This window comes from Atractosteus spatula, chromosome 3 (assembly GCF_055471065.1).
Source record: "Atractosteus spatula isolate fAtrSpa1 chromosome 3, fAtrSpa1.hap1, whole genome shotgun sequence".
NCBI lineage: Eukaryota > Metazoa > Chordata > Actinopteri > Semionotiformes > Lepisosteidae > Atractosteus > Atractosteus spatula.
The window spans coordinates 69,808,967-69,829,042 of record NC_142708.1 but is presented as its reverse complement, the minus strand read 5'-3'; the positions used below and the strand labels follow the sequence as shown (position 1 = coordinate 69,829,042).

The 20,076-nt window shown below is 47.2% G+C and overlaps 1 protein-coding gene across 1 annotated transcript in view; it reads right to left on the bottom strand.

The window, feature by feature from the left end:
- Positions 1-7,835: 7,835 nt before the first annotated feature.
- The window catches only part of LOC148838523 (rho guanine nucleotide exchange factor 15-like), a 31,361-nt gene continuing 19,120 nt past the window's right edge, over positions 7,836-20,076 (bottom strand). Inside the window, exons 7-16 of the mRNA XM_088910596.1 lie at positions 19,639-19,799; positions 18,065-18,217; positions 16,457-16,586; positions 15,182-15,256; positions 14,534-14,626; positions 13,952-14,103; positions 13,117-13,281; positions 10,955-11,040; positions 10,470-10,574; positions 7,836-9,078 (exon numbers count right to left, since the gene is read on the bottom strand). Coding sequence (XP_088766722.1) covers positions 8,915-9,078; positions 10,470-10,574; positions 10,955-11,040; positions 13,117-13,281; positions 13,952-14,103; positions 14,534-14,626; positions 15,182-15,256; positions 16,457-16,586; positions 18,065-18,217; positions 19,639-19,799 — 1,284 coding nt within the window. The 3' untranslated portion in view covers positions 7,836-8,914. The remainder of the gene's footprint in view (positions 9,079-10,469; positions 10,575-10,954; positions 11,041-13,116; positions 13,282-13,951; positions 14,104-14,533; positions 14,627-15,181; positions 15,257-16,456; positions 16,587-18,064; positions 18,218-19,638; positions 19,800-20,076) is intronic.

Here is a 20,076-nt window from a genome sequence, read left to right as displayed (position 1 = left end):
ACCTGTAAAGCGCTTTGAGTGGAGTGTCCAGAAAAGCACTATATAAGTGTAAGCAATTATTATTATTATTACTACAGCAATACTGTTTGAAGATGTGAGGTGGGTCAGTTGGGGGACCCACCCATTTTTCAGTAAATGAAAAATGGAGAAGGGGATCTGGTCCTGGTTTAACTAGTCCGGTTAAAATCTTATCTTAATTGGCCTGCCGTGCTTTATAGTGCTGCTGTTCAAACAAGTAGGAGGCGTTATATTATCACAAAAAGCCACTATTGCAGTGCTTTCGCGTTCAGAGATGTATTAATACTTTATTAAAATGTCAGACTGTCCTGCCACTTTCCGAAAAGCTATTCCGAAATGTTGCACTACGTTGTTTAAACGGGGAATACAAATTCATCTTTTCTGTAAACTTTAATGTTGGAAGCTGGTGTTACGCTGGGATTCTGGTTGAATCGCTTCAATTCACTATGCATTAGGTCGTTTGCCTACACACCGATCTGACCAATCAACGATGTTCTAATTTATTGCTGAATTTCATCCTAAATAATGTACATGCAGTTTTAGTGAAATATTAGGGGAAAAAATGATAAAATAACCGAACTTAAATTTGTTGGAGTTATCCATCTGGTCTTAAAATTAGATAAAGTTTGGCATCCGCCCTTCTTCCCCTCCGCCGATGTACAGGGAAAGTTTATTTTCGATAGGGGGCGATATGTCGTCGTCTGTGGCGAGATTCAAATCGAACAATACGAGCAATACGTTTGTACGCGTTACCAGCGTTTTCTTTTGCGTGAAAATCTCAGGTCCTATTTTTTTTTAAGACCTCGTGACATTTAACCTTGGAGAGAAGGCGCAAAGATGATTTCTCGGCTTCACGTCCAGCCGCTTCCTCAGTAACTGATCGGGAGCGGATACGGAGACGAGACTGTTGCAAATTTTGCCAACATCGTTAACTCAGGCAAGAAAAGTGTCTGTTTCCGCTTTTATTTATAAATAATCAATTGACTTTCTTCAGTCAATGTTTTATAGTAAACCGAAGTATATGAAGGAACCGGTACCTCCAGAAACGTAGGAACTTGTCGGCCGTTTTGCTGACGTTCTTGCCGCCATTAATTCACTAATCCCGATTTTGACGTGTTTTTAACTTTCTCACATTTCACTTTTACTTGTTCTGAAGAAAAGAAAAAAAAAGCTTGGTTTATGTCAAATGCCAAATATCATAGACTGATTTTTTTGTATTTGTTTTATTCGTGAAAAAAGAAAAAAAATGGTGCTGTGATTCTCCTCACATTTTGACCGGGCCATTGCCGCTACAGATGCGTGGGACCCTAATGGGCATTCCAGTTGGTTCCTGTAGAAATGATCAGCTGGTTTCTAATGGCATTAACTGGAATATATTAGTATGAACTGGTTTAACCCATGAGCAGTTTAACACAGTTACAGTTTTTGTCACCAGTTGGGGAGTTTTTTTTGTAAAAACTGAGAGGCCACCAAAACAAAGCCAGTCCACTCATCTCCTCCTTCTGGGTCTTGCTGTTTTTGAAGGCGGTGAGCTTAAATGGTCAATAATGGGTGATTCCATTAACCAGCAAAGGAGTTGATTCCTTGAATGTCCGTCTTGCTTGTAGAGCACCATCGCCTGTTCTTCAGTCTGGGGTGTTCAGTCTTGTTGGCAGTGCCTTTTCCAATTCAGCAGTTCAAGCCTTATCATCCTCTGGGGGCAATTTGTTTTACAGCCCAGTCCAATGCAACAAGGACAGACAAACATTACAGACCCGGGATAATGGTACAATGGTACAATAGCCTTACGGGAGATAAGAGAATTACTTTAAGTTGAAGGGCCCTGTCCAGGGAAACGCCTTCCCAGAATAGGCGGATGACGGTTTGGATCCTGTTGCCCGTGTTCAAAGAACCGTTTCTGTTGTACTTCTGCTCTTAAGGTGCTGCTAAAGAGGGCTCAGCGGTTGTGACGATGGCTTCCCCTGTTGCCACGGCAGCTGGCAGGGTGATTGACAGGCAGGCCAATGGGGAAGCAGCCGGCGAGGGACACCTGGGCTCTGACCAGGACTACGCTGGCCCCTCCACTCACATGCGGCAGGTACTGGTGTCTGCAGAATGCCCCCTTTTATTGTGTGAGCACGAGGGCATGAGAATGGCTACAATGACCAGAGTCTGCCATTTGACCAGTTGTGGTCACTTGGACACCCGTAGATTATTGCTTGAAGAATCTAGCCATTCCTTTGGTTGTCTGCAGCTCCATCGCTTTCCCTGGAATGGTTTGTGCCAGACATCCACAACTCTCTATGTAAAGCATAAGGTAACGGTCTTCACAGCGTGTTTTCGGACCTGAGCTTCATCTTCCATGTGTCCTGGGGGTGGGGACGGGGTTTGGGGGTTCATTTTGGAAGTCCTTTCATGATGTCTGCTTGACCTTTGCCGTGTGACCTCTGTATCTGGGGGTCGTGGGGGTCAGCGGCGCGACGAGGGGTGATGGGAGTCTCGCTTTTTTTTTTTCCCCAGCCCCCTTAAAACTCCCCTTCAAACTCGGCGACAGTACGTGAAAGCGTTGACCCGCGTACTGAAATGCGCAAGATTTTAGAGGGGTTTTTCAGAACCCCCCCCTCTCTGCGCTCAGAGCCCCGGGCGACTAGCGCATTAAATGCGTGGCGCGCGCTCTTCTCTTCCTGCTTCCTCAGGTCCAGCGGCCGGCTGTCCTGCCCTGCCTCTCATTGCGGACTCTCCCTCACCCCTCCTTCTACTCGCTGTACAAGGCCATGGGGTCCGTGCACGGAGCTCGGAATCGCAGCGGTCACCCCGACAGGCACCCAGGTAACCCCAGCCTGCTAGCCCCAGGGAGAGGGGAGCAGGGAAGCTCGGATCTGGGCTGTGGTGGGCGCACGTCAGCATCTTTCATTTCACCCCCCCATCCTCATCCTGTTTGCAATTAAGTATAGTTTCTGTCACCCCTCGTGTTTCGGTGAGGAGGTTGTTCTGTGAGCCTGGCCCGTTTGTTAGTCCATAGCGTGTTGATCCATGGATCTCGAGCAGTTGTTTCTTGAAAGAATCCGGGGTATCGGCTTGGACAGCGTGGCTGTTCCATACCCCCACCACCCTTTGGGTAAAGAATTGCCCCCAGTTTTTGGTTTCAACTTCCCCTTGTGTCTTCCAGTTTGTGTATCATGTTTCATTTTCACAAGGCTACTGTGTTGGCTTTGTTAATTCAGGCCACTCCTCTGATGAGTCCTCCTCCTTCAGCTAATGCTCGTCTCCCTGTCTCTTGGTTATAGTGCCCGCAATGTGTCCAGCTGATTTCTACTACACAGACCCCATGTTGCCTCCAGGGAGCCGGATCTGCAATACTATGTCTCAGCTAGAGGTAAGCATATAGACCCTTTTTCCATGGATGTATTCTTCTTCCTCGAGGGCTCCTGACAGGGCAAATCAACAGGATTCCCAGTCAAAGGAGCAGATTCTCACACACAGGCTTCAGGAGTGAGAGACTGGCTTCCATCATGTTTTCCTAGCTGGAATGCCATCCTGCTCTTGAGAAGGCGGTGGAATGGGTGAAGCTTACAGTCGGCTCCCAGGGCCTCCAATAATACCTTCTACTGAAGGTCGACGTGTTGACGTGTCAGTCCCTGGGGGGTTCCTTATATCTGGCTTAATTGTGGGAGTGAATGCCAAGGCCGGCTTTGAGAAGGGCCCTGTTTTGTTTCAGTTCAGTCTTTGGAATAGCACTGTGTGAGGAAAAACAAGCCTTCCCATCTATGTGCTTCAGTACGGACACTTTTATTCTTCTAAAATGGTACAATTAGTAGCAGCGTCGTTTATTTTTTAACTTTAGGCTCACATTTAATTTTGTTTTTAAGTGAGTGGATTTGGGGGGGAGGGTTCATTCAAAACTCTTCAGATTAGTCAGTGAAACACGAAATGGAAGACACAAGTAAAAACATTAAGGAAGAGCATTTAAGTCAGACAATTGGAATCGCTACTTTACGCAGCGGGTGGTGGGAGTCTGGAGCAAGACACCCAGTGACTATGTTTTTGAAGCCACTGGGGCCTTTCGAGAAATGGCTCCTCTAATGTGTAACATTTCCTATGTTCCAGTACAGGAGAGGTCTATTGCAGGATCAGCTTTTTCATTGCAAGATTGAATTTATTAGAAGTATATTTAAGCACTCGAGAGGGATGCAGTGGCATGTATTGCCAGCTACAGGGTTTGAGTAATAAGGTGTGGTAGGAGATTTGGCAAAGGAGAATAAAGGTGCCAGGAGCTGAACACAGGAATAGGTGTGGTCATAGTTGCACTGACAGCTCTGATTTTCTTCTGTCCTGCCGGGATGAAGTTAGACACGGGTCTTGGGGATTAAGGAGAATCAGACAGACAGAGCTCCCCAAAGTCTCAGATGAGACGAGGGGCAGCTGGGAAGGGGGGATGGGTGTTGATCCTGGTGCAACAACAGAGCAGCCCTGCATTTTCAGTACAACATGATGCAGTGCCATACAGTAGACCCCTCTTAACTGTGGTTTCAGTGTGTGTTCATATGACCGATCTGATTTTGCCATGTGAAGCATTAGTGAATACAGGATGTTAGTCACGTGAAAAGGTTGCTTCAGATGATATAGGTAATGATATAGTAAGCATACACCCAGAAAAAGGGTTTTTTAAATATTCACGTTTTGTGCAAAATTTATTTTAAAATTGTGTTTGACTCCAAACCTAGCTTTGCACAACAATAACTATTTTAAGGGAGTTGTGGGCTTTGTGATCTAATAAAGAAGAGCAGTGCTCTGAATGTCTGCTTATAGAGAGACCGTTGCAGGCTGTAGTGGTTTGTAAACTGCACAGCTGCATTAATTGGCTCTGTACGGTGGTCATCGGTCACTGTAGGAGATACCTGATGTGTCAAGCTCCTCTTCCCTGCCCCTTACATCACACAACACAGGTCCTTGAGTGCTGTCAGCTCAACACGCCTCCACCAATCATGTCTGCATGCCAGGCGCCCCCTCCAGGTCCCAACCCCTTCAGCTCCGCACCCCATCCCATCAGGCAACTGGGACAACCGACCTGGGATAGGAAATGGTGTCCCCGCGAAACTCCACAGTCTGTTGGGTCGAGACGGATCGGGATCGTCCAGCTCAACCCAGAGGAGGACCAGGCGGTCACCAGCCTGCTGCGGCTCCATTACGATCAGTTCCCTGTAGAGAGGAACGCCGGGGAACCCCTGCTTTCTCCCCTGCAGGACAAGATTCCACTGGGAGATTCCACAGTGTATCCCAATTCGGAATGTGGTGCGAATGACCTGCCCCGGACCCCTGCAGACGCAACCCTCTTCTCTGCCGCAGAGTCTTGCACGTCAGGAGGGCACTCTGAGGAGGAGATGGAGGCGGTACACGCGTTGCTGGAACTGGAAGGCAGGGGCCTGTGCTACCCTGTAGAGGAAGGGCCTGGAAATTCTGCACCCGAGAGCCCTGAGGAATTCGGAGACGGAGACACAGGTGAGCCTGGAAACGGGGAATCAATCTTCGAACCGAATTCCCTGCCAGCTGGCTGCCCGGATCTGGAGGACTGGCCTGTGACAAGTGATCAGCTGGCTGCAGGAGTGTGGGGGAGTCTGGGGAGAGAGTCCAGTGACGCCAGCCAGACCCCAGCCTTTCTTCGGCCTTGGAAGGCAGAGCTGGAGCTGGGGAGGGAGACGTTGTGAAAGAGAGGAGAAGCAAGGTGGCTTCGGTGGCTGGCGTCCAGCCAGCCCAGTGACAGCCTGTGCTTGAGAGCCTGCCTGGCTTGCAGCCTTACCTGGTAGCTGACACCTGGGGAAGGCTGGAATGAAAGGGAAGAGGAATTTCGTGGTCTGGAAGGTGGAAGGTCGCAGGCCTTGCCAGATATTTGTCTGTTCTCAGACTGGCAAGGCTCATTGGGCCAGACTGTTTGATGCCCATCCAGTGCGTTTTGTGCAGAGTGTCATCGCAGTCAGGGGAGATGGGAGTGGGCTATGGATTAGTCAGAAGAAGGCAGTGCCTAGACCTGCCTCATTCCTAAATCTGTAACTGGCACAGGTGATTGTAAAGGGAGAGAAAAATACACCCGTTCATGTAAAAGTAAGAAAAACACTTCAGAATCTTGAGAGAGAGAGCCTGGTAAAAGAGAAACCTTAGTAAACCATCAAGGTCGTTTTTTTTTTAAAGCTGTGAGAAAAAAAAACTTCCTTTCCTTATAGATCTTTGTTGTCGAAAGGCAAAAGGTGTTCCCATTCGTTAAATTTGACTCTTTCATTATGCATTATGATTACAATGGGTTTCTATTTTATTATCCTTTTTACATTTTTTATTGTCTTTTTTTATAAAAATGTTTTAAACGAGTTTGCACGTGTTGTAGCTCCTTTCTTTGCCAAAAACCTCTCAGCAGGATCAGTGTGGTTCAGCAGGAAAACCCCATTGAGAGACCCAAGCTAGTGTTATAAGGTCAGCTGGACATCAATATTGATCATGTTCAAAACTAAACTTGGGTGTGCGTGTGCGTGCATTTTCCTGGCTCTAGAGACACCCAAAGGGAACAGCTGGGGTAAGAGGAGAGACAGCTCAATGGTGGAGAATGGACTTTGATACTGAAAGAGATATTAAGCCCAGAGCTGGGGGTGCACTTTTTATGTTTGGGAATCAGAAAAACACATAGGAATCCAGTGAGCATGAAAAGGAAGTCCAATCTGTGTGTGTATATGTGAGAAATAATAAAGAATATTCAGGCCGCGACTGCAAGTGAGTGAGGCTGGCACTGATGGTGGCAGCCTTTGCTTAACCTCACCACCCTTCATAATGCAAAAAAAAAACAAAGCTCCTGTGCCTGTTTCATGTGGATTAGGGATAGGGAGCGCTGGGTTTGGGGTAGCTTGGGTAATGCGTGCCCCTCCAGTCCGTGCCCCAAGTGGAGAGTGGCATCAGCCCTCAGGGAATGCCATCCCTGCTGGGGGAAGCCATGGGGGAGAGAGATGGTGTGTGTTCTGGCTCGGGAGCCTGGCAGCAGTGGGTGTCGCCTGGGGCTCCCTCCCCTTCTGAATTTCAACTATGAGGCTACTATATATATATATAAAAAATATTAAAGATGCACAAAGACTTTATTTCATCCTAGCGACAGGTGGCAGGGACAGGGTGGCTTTACTCACAGTTGTGTCAGGCACATTTCTGAGATCAGTATCTAATTAAGGATATGGTGCCAAAATGCAAGGGGAGACTTCCTTTATGTGTTGGGGGAAGGGCGTGCTGTAGTTTCTTTTTAAAGCATGGTGGTCAGATAAGTTCCCCTCATTGGCATTATGTTCGTGCAGTCTTCTGAACTGTGTACAAAGAACCCGGAAACCCTGCCCGTACAAGTGCAATGCAGGATTGTCACCCCACTCGCAAAAGCACTGCAAGATTTGCCTACAATTGTGTATTAGGCTCGGTACACTGATCACTCAGCTCCTGTATTCACAAGGTCATTATTCCACTTCTGTTCCTGTGGATGTAAGTGACTGAATTATTCACTTAATCGGGACCTTGGTTATGAACATGAAGCATGAAGTAGTATGTAGTCATGTACCTCAGCTCAAGTAGGACTGTTGAAGGCTTGGTAGTTGATTTGGGTTTTGGATGCCTGTTGGACCTGTCAGTGCTCCTGTCGGACTCTGCTACAGGGCCGTTGAAGTCCTGGCAACACCCAGTGGTTGTTGCTTAAATAAAAGCACTAGTAAATGTGATTTTAATTGCTTTTCATTCCACCAAAAAGCAGTCGTCACGTCGCCAAAGAATTTTTCAAATTTAGAATTTGAACTTTTGCAGGACACATGGAAAACAACTCCTAAAGGTAAATTAATTTTATTTAAAAAGATCGGTTGGAACTAAAACCCCCAGTCATGAGGCTTGGGATTGAGAAGAACAGGTTACTGCAAGTACACGTTCTTCATTTTTCACTTAACTCTGCTGCCCTGGACTGTCCTCTGGGTTTCACTGCAAAGTAAAACAACTCACATTTTGAGAACATGTATGCTTGATGACCATTTCAGACACTTTTTAACACAGCCTATAACATCAGGCTGCATGTGGGCTGTGATCCACAGTATGAGAAGAATTTCTTATTTTAACCTTTATTACACTTACAAAAGCCCAGAGAGGCACCAGAATCCCTGTTTCACAAACCACCAAAGACAGCAAGCATACTGTACATGTATTCAAAATGGCATTGGTATGCTGGCACTACGTACAACCGTCTGTGTCACTTTCCATTCAAACACAAAGCTCTATAAATACATCCTTAAATAGTGGGCTAGATCCAGCTGATTAAAGATACAGCTCTTCCTGGTTCCTAAGGCGATCAATCTGTTACGTTTATGTGCAAATTTCTCATTTTATTTTGTACAGAGCAGCAGGTCAGGGGGTTCTGTCGATTATGCTGCTGATTAATAGGCAGTGGGGAAGCTGGGAGGCTGAGGTCTGAGCTATGTTAAGTATCAAAGAGTGCATGCATTTGGGCGGTACCAATGTTGTGGTAAACAACATGCACTTCCTAGGTGTACATAAAACCCACAAGTGTTCAAAAGCGATGACTGCGGACACTTTATTAGGAACCAACTTGAGGATACCAGCCTTTCCTGTGTGAGTCCCCACCAACAAATGTTTTTTTTAGCTTTCAAATGTCTTAATATTCTCCTTGTCCACAAAAGCTTTGAAATGCATCACCTTGACGTCTTCTGACCCCTGTTGCATCCTGGGAAACAGGGGCTGCAAGTGACAAGAGAAACCCAGAGCTGTCAGAATTGCACCCTAGGTATCGTTACTGCTCAGCTCCCACATGGGTACAAGTCTCTGGACAAAGAGCACGCGTGGGTGATTGGTAACTGCAACTGCAGAAAACAGACTCTCTCCAGAATCCACCTGTCTTCCACTAGGAGGCAGTCTTGGACTTGGAAAACTGTTCAGCTGCTTTGATCACCCTGTACCGCTCCCGGAGGTTCCTTCTCCGCACATGCTCGTTGGTGATCTCCACGACGACTCCGGCGGGGAACCAGCCCTTCTGGCCATCGGAGAGCCGGATGCCTTGGTACCAGCCTGGGAAGCGCCAAGGGATGCAAACACAAACAAGAGACAGACCAGCAGACCGTCAGCACAAAATAAAGCAAGCGGTATGATTGGAGAACTTGTTTTAGCTGCATTATCAAAAGCATTTATATATATATACACACACACACCTGTGCGTATACATATATAAGCATACACAAATGTACAGTTCCGTATTACATGCATGTATACATATATGCAAATACACGTGGAAATGTAGATTTCTTAAATGACAAAATGAAAATAAATGACAAATGCATCTGAACAGTGGCTGTGAAACAGCATTTAACAGCTCTAAGCAATACAAAGGGATGTGGAAGGATGTTAAAAGGAATAAATGGATCAAAGAGCATCATTTGAAAAGGCCGAGATGCCAGCGGTACCCTGATGGCAGGATGAAGCAGAGGAGCAGACCACAGGAAAAAAGAAAACAGGCGGACAGAAAATGGGAAGATGGAATCAGACACTTGGCTATAATAACCTGGAAGGGGCTGCACCAACTTGAAAAGCATGTGGGCAGCCTTGATCCAGGGGTAGATGGAAAGAGGCTGAAGGTGATGAGTATGCTGATGTGTGTGCTCACATCAGACACTAAAAGCAAATTACAATGTAGCTGGAATGCAGGACACTCTTTGATGTGAAATAACACAGTTGTGAGCTGGCAAAACAGAGTGCAGGTTTATTTACACCTCCTTTCATGTGGTGTCCTTTCCCGTCCTTAAAAAGGACAGGAGCACCCATCCAAGAGATGTCTGGATCACGACATGGGACCAAAAATGTGCATCGGACAAAGAGTTTGCAATCGTTTAAAAACCCTGGGGTAGGGAAAGTGGATCAAACAAAAATCTTTTTAAAATTATATTCTCATCCAATATGGAATTGCAAGTCATTTTCAGATTTGGCTCTCAAAGAGGACCATCTCAGGAAATAGTGAGGTGTCGCTGTCTGCTCCTCTGACACACAGGCCTTGTGAGCTATGAGCTTTGTGGTGCCTGACGGTAGACCAAGCCTACAACTGCACGCCATGTCTGGGAGTTGCCTTGTTCCCTAGAACTTGTCTGGCATCCCAGCTCCTCTGCCAGCAGGGCTCGGCCAATTGTGCATGTCTGCTCTGGCATCCCAGTCACATGATGATGTGACCCAGGCTCTAACCTGCGGCTTCTAGGCTATAGAGCTTAACTGGTGATCTGAGCAAGAGCTTTTAGTGGTTGAGCTACTTGAGAGCTCTGTGCATCGTGAATTCTATGGTGAGCTTTGGCATTAATTGTTTCTTCTGCATGTTCCTACTGTGAAAGAGTGATCAGTGTGCTGCTGGTTCACACAAGTGTGTTCCTCGCAAATACAGACCGTTCACCTTCCTTCAGTGCATTCTGCCCCCTCACCTTCATTGGTTTTGCGCACAATGTTGATTATTTCCGTGGGCTCCAGATCCAGCTCGTCAGCTTGCTGAGCCGCGTACTGCTTCACACACTGCATCTGGGGACAATCTGAGATGCACAACAGACAGACAGAGGGAGAGAGAGAGAATGTAAAGACCAGGCCACTCAGACGTGCAAGCGCGTTGACAGCCAGGGACCCACATGTTTTACATAGATTTTTGACTTTTCTAAATCATTCATATAGGTTTTGGACATCTTGAAACAATGGCATTAAGCAGCTAGTGAAATCCAGGAATTGAGAGCTGAAAACTTAACCATGTCTGTCTCGGAGAGGTAGTGGCAGAGCAGGGGAGTCTTCACTTATTGAAGACAAAAAAGGAATGGCAAAAATGGCCTGTCAGCTGCATTTCATGTGCATTTGTCCCAGTCCTCTTCAGAAACATGGCTTGTTTTTATACAGCCTCTGGTAGCCAGATAACGCTTCTCACCCCAGTCCTCATACACCGTCTCGTCCTCCGTGTTCTCAGAGTTGTTGGGGTTGGGGAATGCTGCCATCCAGCGCTCCATATCTGGCCTGCAGACAGAGAGGGGCACCCAAAAACCATAATTTGGAAAAGGGCATCACATCTGCATTGTAAATGTTTCACTTTAAAGTCCTTTGGAAAATGAGCATGGGACACCATTGGTACTTCACAGTACCACCCCAAAAAGAGCAGATGGTCTACATGTGTCTGTAAGAGTAATGGATAACCAGCTTAGCAGGGTTTTAGCTTGAGGCATTTACACCAAAACACACTTTGCAAATAGCAGGGGAAGCAGTGACCCAGGATTTGTGGACACGTTTGTCGGTGTTGGCAGGAAAAAATGTTAGTTGGTTTTTCAGCTTGTGTTGTGTTTCTCGCTTGAAGGAAAGGGAAGGAAAAAATGGAGGGATTCCAAAGGTGACTCAATTTTTCACCCTGTGTGTGCCTTTTTCTGTGTATGTATATACTGTTGCTGAGCACTGTACACACAGTTTCTGAGCACTGCTGGCTTGTATGGGTGACCTCTGCAACTTTGCTGGGAGCTGCACTCACTGGGCACGGCTGGTGCTGTGTGAGACCTCTCTATCATACCAAGCACTGTACTCACTGGGCACGGCTGGTGGTGTGTGAGACCTCTCTATCATACTGAGCACTGTACTCACTGGGCACGGCTGGTGCTGTGTGAGACCTCTCTCTCATACCAAGCACTGTACTCACTGGGCACGGCTGGTGCTGTGTGAGACCTCTCTATCATACTGAGCACTGCACTCACTGGGCACGGCTGGTGCTGTGTGAGACCTCTCTATCATTACTGAGCACTGTACTCACTGGGCACGGCTGGTGCTGTGTGAGACCTCTCTATCATACTGAGCACTGTACTCACTGGGCACGGCTGGTGCTGTGTGAGACCTCTCTCTCATTACTGAGCACTGTACTCACTGGGCACAGCTGGTGCTGTGTGAGACCTCTCTATCATACTGAGCACTGTACTCACTGGGCACGGCTGGTGCTGTGTGAGACCTCTCTCTCATACTGAGCACTGTACTCACTGGGCACGGCTGGTGGTGTGCGAGACCTCTCTCTCATTACTGAGCACTGTACTCACTGGGCACGGCTGGTGCTGTGTGAGACCTCTCTCTCATTACTGAGCACTGTACTCACTGGGCACGGCTGGTGGTGTGTGAAACCTCTCTATCATACTGAGCACTGTACTCACTGGGCACGGCTGGTGCTGTGTGAGATCTCTCTATCATACTGAGCACTGTACTCACTGGGCATGGCTGGTGGTGTGTGAGACCTCTCTCTCATTACTGAGCACTGTACTCACTGGGCACGGGTGGTGCTGTGTGAGACCTCTATCATACTGAGCACTGTACTCACTGGGCACGGCTGGTGCTGTGTGAGACCTCTCTCTCATACTGAGCACTGTACTCACTGGGCACGGCTGGTGGTGTGTGAGACCTCTCTCTCATTACTGAGCACTGTACTCACTGGGCACAGCTGGTGCTGTGTGAGACCTCTCTGTCATACTGAGCACTGTACTCACTGGGCATGGCTGGTGGTGTGTGAGACCTCTCTATCATTACTGAGCACTGTACTCACTGGGCACAGCTGGTGCTGTGTGAGACCTCTCTATCATACTGAGCACTGTACTCACTGGGCACGGCTGGTGCTGTGTGAGACCTCTATCATACTGAGCACTGTACTCACTGGGCACGGCTGGTGCTGTGTGAGACCTCTCTCTCATACTGAGCACTGTACTCACTGTGTTTTGACAATGTGGCTTTATGTACAGGCTAGTTTACCCATGAATATGAGGACCAAGGTTAATACAATATCCCATCAAGACAGTAACCTATCACACAGTAACATTTATTGTCAAACAGACAATACGGGAACTCCCCCAAAATGCAAATAGCTTCTTGTGTTAAACCCAACGGCATTATCATTTACAGATTAAAGTGCCAGAACTGGCTGTTTAGGTTTTACTTTTGCCCTGCTTGCAGTTTTAGTTTGGCAGAGCCAAGAACAGTAAATAAAAAGAGAATGAGTGGCAATGGGAAGTCTTTACAAGAGCAGACAGCCAGACTTGTTTGCACGTGTTTGTCGCTGGGCATCCCACTCACTGTGTGGGGGCTTTAAGGATGCGCTCGAACATCTTGCCCCGGTGGTTCTCCAGCAGCGTGAGGCAGAAGCAGTTGTCTATCCCCTGTGCTGAGGACATCTCGTCAATAGGCTGGACCTGCACCAGCGAGCGGTGGGCGTGGTCAATCACAACATAACGGTCTGAGCTGCAGGGGGACAAAGAGGCAGTTCCACAGTGTACAGAGGGGCACGTTGCAAGCACAGCCTGCGTCCAGAGCGCGAGCTATTTTACAGAGACCTGATAAGAGTTGCAGGGCTGTGTTCTTGGAGAAGCAGGGCTAAGCAGTATTGTATCGACCATAAGACTTGGACCTAGGAGTCCAGGGACCATCCACAGTCTGTCCACAGGGTCCTTGGATACCACAGGGAACTTTGCTCTGGCAGTACATCAGTATGCAAGATCATCTCTTTCTCACAGTGGATCTGCTCTGATAGTGCATGCCATGCATCTCTGAATCTGCATTTTCCGATTTGCTAGCAGCATTATTTCTAATAACTTATTTCTAATGACTTCTTTTACATTTTGTTAAAATAGGAGGTGTTTAAAGAAGGTATTTCCTCAAATGATGCCTTTAACAAAGGCTGAAAAACACCTGAAATGTAACACTTCCCTTAAAATTTCTCCATTAAGATGGGGGAGGGGAAGAGTTTTATGTTTTACTCCACTTGGCATGGAACTGTTTGAAAGTAACTGGAAAATAGTTGGGAAAATGCTAGGTTTAAAGGATACTTCTCATGTCTCCTGATGGAGAGATGGATAAGCATCCCACCATGGAAACCAGCCCCCCTCTCAAGTGTCTGATGAAGGCCACCTACCTTCTCTTGGTGATGAGGAAGAGATCATTGAAGAGGAAGAGGTGGATAGGGGTGAATTTGGGCCTCAAGCTGAACAGGGTCCCACCCCGGGACATCTCCTGCAGATCCCCGCGTTTCTCCAGAAAGCGGTTCTGGGAGATGATGGGCAAGGCCTGTGGATAAGTGGCACAGGCATCAACACAACTCGGTCCTAAAACAGTCGCCAAGGTGCTGAGGTGTGGAAACCAGACTCCCTTTGCACAATGGTGCGAGTCAGAGAATCATGTACAGTATGGCCAGGCAAGTTCCCAACACCACAGTATAGCCTAGCAAGGACTGTCCAAAAGCAGTGATTGCCCCTTCAGTAAGGGAGAGACGCAGGATAAGGTTTCCGTGCCACCTGAGCTTAAAGTGAATCTGATATTGTCTTGCTTGGTGAAGATTCCCACCATTTCCAGGTTTTCAGCAGCCGAGAGAGCTGACATTGATTAAGCCTGCTACCCAAGGTGAAGTAGACAAAACGTAGTTCCAGCACAGCGGTCCCTCCAGGAGGGGGCGCCACTGTTCAGTTCAGAATAGGTCACCGGATCTGGTGCTACTCACCTTGAGTTTGTCAAACTCCAGTGACTGGTGGATATGTATCAGCTCCTCCATCTGTTTCATCTTTCCCACCTCATTGTTGCACTCCTCGATGATCTGAGAGGGACACGGAGACCAGAGAAGAACAGGCATCAGGCTACTGGTCACCCACAGAGCCCTGCCTTCCTGTCAGTGCTCTATCTGGATGTGTACAATGAATGGGAAATTCGTGCAGTCCTGCCAAAGCAACATTACAACAAGGAGAAGCGCGGGGCAGGAGAATATATGCTAGAGATTCTCCTAACAGGATCTGGACTTTAAACGAATGACATAGACACTCTTAAGTAGAATATCAGGTTTGATGGGTATCTCAGCCAACCTTGATTCCTTTCAGAAAAAGAGCTGTCTCAATTTCATGGGTTATTTATCGATTGTGATTAAGAAGTTTTATCATAAAAAGGTCAACACTGCAACCATCTTAATAATCTAACAAGTCTATCGGAGGTTAAAAACAGTGTTTCTTTATAGAAACGTGACAGAAACAGGTACTCAGACTGGTGATTGTTCATCAGGCATGGTGCTTTGCACTCCTGGGTGCGCAGTCTACGTCAGGGACAGTATTTCGGACACTCATAGAGTGGCGTGGCGTTGTACAAGAATTAAACCTCTCACCTTGGAGACCGAGGCCAGCGCCTTGGAGGCATTCGTCTCCTGCTTGGTCCCCTCGGCCGTCCTCTTCAAGATGTTCTGCAAATACAGTGAAAACCGTTGCAGCAGGCATAGCAGTTGGTCACTGCGAAAGAAGGATGGAAAGGAGTGTAGGCCTTGCACACAGGCTAAGGACATAGTGCTCGGAACAGCTGCTGCAAAACGCTTAGACATGCACAGTTTAAGTGCCAAAGAGGATGCAGCTGGGACACTCCGTGGGGTAAGCATTACCCCCAGACAATGAGCTATCAATGTCTCAGGAGGTTGGGAGGAATGTTTTAACACCTCTAATGGTCTAAATCAAACTAACCTAAAGTGGCTCCAGAATAGCTCTGTAAAATAATAATTTAGAGCTGTAATATTCTGTTGCACAGAAGAAGAAAGACGCTCTTATAGCAGTGACCTCAATGCATTCTGCAGCAGGCAGCGTGTGGAGCTTGGATGGGTGGGAGGCTGAAATTGAGCTGGGGTTTCCACGTTGTTTATTTTTTTTAAAAAGAAACAGGACAGCCTTTTTTTCCAGGGATTGCGGTAAGATCAAAGGTTCCTGGCTATCCTGGCAGATAACATTGTATGGTATAAACGGTATCTGAGGAGTGATTTAAGAAACTGAATTGTACCTTTGGAATCATAATCACGCTCAGCTTCAGGAACGATGGCAGAAAGCCAGTGCTCTTTTTCATACATTGCCCTTCTGTCACGACGGTTTAAAACTCAAGGTTTGGGCGTGTCCGTTGTTAACTTTGAGTGAAATCGGGAGGAGAAGGAGGGAATGTAGGGGAACATCAGTATGTATTACAGCCACCCGCATTTCGGGGCACTCCAGGGCAGAGCGGTGGCACTGTGGCTCAGGATCAGCGCCTGTGGCTGGAAGGTTGCCGGTTCAAATCCCGCGGCCGGCAGAGGAATCCTACTCCATTAGGCCCCTGAGCAAGGCCCTGAACCCCAACTGCTCCAGGGGCGCCGTACAATGGCCAACCCTGCGCTCTGACCCCAGGCTCTCTGTGTGTCTCATGGAGAGCAAGCTGGGGTATGTGAAAAGACAATTCCTAATGCAAGAAATTGTAAAGGGTTAATAAAGTGATGTTATTATTATTATTATTTCGACCATAATCTGCCACATTCTGCATGGAACGGCTTTCAACACCGGTCCTGGAAGGCGAGTCTTTTTGCGGGGGGAAGCCTGAAATGGTGTTGATCGTATTTACAGCCCCCCAACCGCGGCGTCTGATCGGGCACCTCGATGAGCATCTTGATGCGGGTGATCCTCTGGAAGGGCAGCAGCAGGAAGGACATGAAGGGCAGCCGCTGGCACTGCGGCGACTCCTGCAGCCGGGCAATCACCGTGGCAAACTGCACGTTCTTCTGCCTGGGCGTGGAGAGGGCACGGGAGACACGGCTGTCAGGGCGCAGAGCAGACACGCGCGTGTAACACACCCCCGCACTAAAATCACCATCCTGCCCTTCCTCACACTGCCTGTCCAAAGCCTCTTCACTGATTCACAGTAAGAGCATTCGTCCTTCTGCCCTTCTGTGTAATTATAGGCTCTAGGAGTTGAGAATTGCTTAGCCAGTCAATAGATCTTTGCTGTACAAATAGTCCTTCCATTCCCATCTAATGTCCAGAGAGGAGGCTGATATGGGATGGGCTGTGCTGCTTATTGCAAGGGGGAATGAATCCCATTTCTCTTCCAATACATCTTCTTCCACCTCTGTGCAGCCTAAACTGCTGGATTACACTATAGAGGCTCAGCCAGCACAAACTTTCTGATGTCCTGCCAGTCAGAAACTCTCCGTGGCACTGAAAAGAAATGGTCAGCATTGAGGTATATGACTTTTATTTTCTCTTAACATTGCAAAGCAGCAAAACACCCCCTGGGGAATAAAAAGTCCTAAATCTATCCTAAAACGTTTCCTAAAAGCAACTTGAATAGGCTGTCAAGGAACAAGGAAAGGTTTATTCCCTGCTGAAAAGAGAAGAAAAGAAACACAACGTTTCAGCTGCGGAGCCTTCTTCAAGTGTGTCAAGTGGTCTGTTCATCAGCCACATGAAAGCAAGTTTAGTTATAAGGGTAGTAATTAAAAAAGAGAAGTCTCATTCTACTGGACAGGTAACATTATTGTAGGTTTCCATTGTGTTCTAAGCAATAGCTGTTAGCTCATAACACATGGAAAGGTGTGCAGGGAGATGTTCTGAAAATAAAGCAATGCTTATTATAAAGGCACAAACTGAGCAGACTCTGCCACTGAGGAGAGTGGTATGCCAGCAAGATGCCGGCAACAGTTAGTGGGGCCAATAGGGGGAGCTCTACTTGCAGTCTGGGTCCCAATGCCCCAGTATAGTGATGGGGGCACTTTATTGTAAAAATAGGCGCCATCCTTTGGATGAGACATAAAACCGAGGTCCTGACTCTCTGTGGTCATTAAAAATCCCAGGGCATTTCTTGAAAAGAGTAGGGGTGTAACCCTGGCGTTCTGGGCAAACTTCCCATTGGCCTTTACCAATCATGGCCTCCTAATAATCCCCCTCTCTGAACTGGCTTCATCACTCTGTTCTCCTCCCCACTGAGAGCTGGTGTGTGGGGAGCGTACTGGTGCACTATGGCTGCCATTGCATCATCCAGGTGGGGCTGTACACTGGTGGTGGTGGAGGGGAGTCCCCATTACCTGTAAAGCGCTTTAACTGGAGTGTCCAGAAAAGGGCTACATAAGTGTAAGCAATTATTACTATTATTAAGACACGACACACCTGAGAAACAGAGGGAGAACAGGGCATGAGTTAGCAGAGAGCCCAAAACAAGCAGTCCTCTCCTGCGGCCAGCAGGAGGACACTGCAGTGCCACTCACATGAGGTGGCTGTAGGTCTTCTCCTGGTAGATCTGGTTGCGCACATAGTCGATGTACGCAGGGAAGCTGTGCTGAGCATGGAAGTGTATGATATCACAGATGTCGCCGATGATCAGGTACTCTTCGACCCTTTCCTCCAGATCTTTGAGGAACCTACGTGGGCACAGAAAGACAGTTGCTGGGCTCAAGCTTGGACCACGCCAGAGAAGAGAGAGGTTGGACAAACATTCCAGACGAGAGGGACTGAGAGAGAAGGAGGTGGGGCGAGTAAAAAAAAAAGGTGAGAGAAGGAGGGGGAGCCGAAGAGGGAGAGAGTGCAAGAGCACAGAACACCAAGAAGAGTGAAAGGAGAAACAGGTAAATAAAACAATTGTGAGAAAAGGTGTGGTCTTATGCCAGGAAGGAAAAGGTGTGGGATTGAAGTCACAGTAAAAATGAGTCCTCTGACAAGCTGGCTCCGTGTCTGACAGTAGCAGTAGGAACAGAATGGATGAACAGTGGGAGAAAGAAATCACAGAAGCTCTTGAGAATGAAACCACACTGTCCATCAGATCTTAATCTTTTGATCTGGCTGCTGTATTGTGAGAAAAGTGTGCCCTGTCTCCCTCAGCCCGATTATCTCAAACTCAAACTTTTGAGATAAGGGTTTTGAAAGGGTCTCAAAACCTAACATCTTCTGCTTTTTATTCCATCCGAGATCTATTACATATCTGGTCTAATTAGTAAGAGAGAATATTTTGATAAATCAGCTGTAGAATCCTATGTCTAATTAAGAACTAGGTTCATTTTTTGATTGGCTGTTCAGCTGAAACAGAAACCAGAAGTCACCGTGCTCTAGAAGGCTGAAGACTGGAAAGCTGAAATGCCCACCATACTCGTCTGTGCAGTTTACATGGTGTTACTGACAACAGACGGTTTGTCTCTCTTAATAACACTGAAAGCATTCTGTGGAAAATCTACAGTTAATGATTTCATAACAGATCAGCCTATCCTGTGAACTGGGAAGGCATGTACATACATGTGCACACTCGGGTAGTAGGAGAGTACCGAATACAGAAGTGCTCTGCTCTATGTGTAATGTTGTTTGGCAGTGGTCACCAATACCTTCTTGTTTCCTTTTGGTTCTTTGCTGAACCTATGTATTTCAATCCAAAACGGTTACTTTTAAATAGCACAGTAAGGCTCTGGTGTGTTTAATAACATCCGCCATTATGTTACCTATAAAGAGTGGTTAAGTTTTAAAACTACCCTGTGATAACCTGGTGTATTTCTCCTCATTTAGATTTTACGCAAAGTGTAACAGGTCAATGCCGATAGTCTTACGTGATGACGTAAGGAAGTGGTGTGCTAGTTTATCATTTATTAAACTTGTTGCAGAACTGAGCAGTATTTAGTTATTTTGAGCACTTGCTCTTCAAAACCGCATAGCAGAATGCTGCACTGGCTGCTGGCATTATCGGCCCCTCTTTTGTCATGAACCAGTTGATAGTTTGTCAGTGTTTGATGAGTAACGGCAGGTATTGGTAACCATGCTTGTCCAGTAGAAAGCCACTTGACTGTGGGGCTCCACTGACCTCTCGCTGACCTCGCGGATCTTCAGGATGTTGGAGAAGAGGATCTTCTTCTCGCGGATTATGAGGGTCCCATCCAGCTCCCGCGATTCCATAAAGTGCTCGATCAGGACCTTGAGGGAGCGCAGGTACGAGGCCTCCGACGTCAGCACCTCAAACATGCTCTGTGAGACAGAGGGGACATCACACACTTCTGACTGAGCACAGTGCTGATGTCACATGCAGGCACGATAAAGCACTTTAAACATGCTGATCTGACGGGTTTTATACTTGCGGTCTGTACAGATGCAGATAACACCTCTGCTTTTGAACATGCTGTTTTTTTGTAGTTCAACAGTGTCACTTTACTAGGGACATACCAATATCAAAACTATGTGAAGACCATGCAGTCTCCTTCAGTTAATGGAGCCCTCTGTAAAGGCTATGGCAAATAACTCTCTG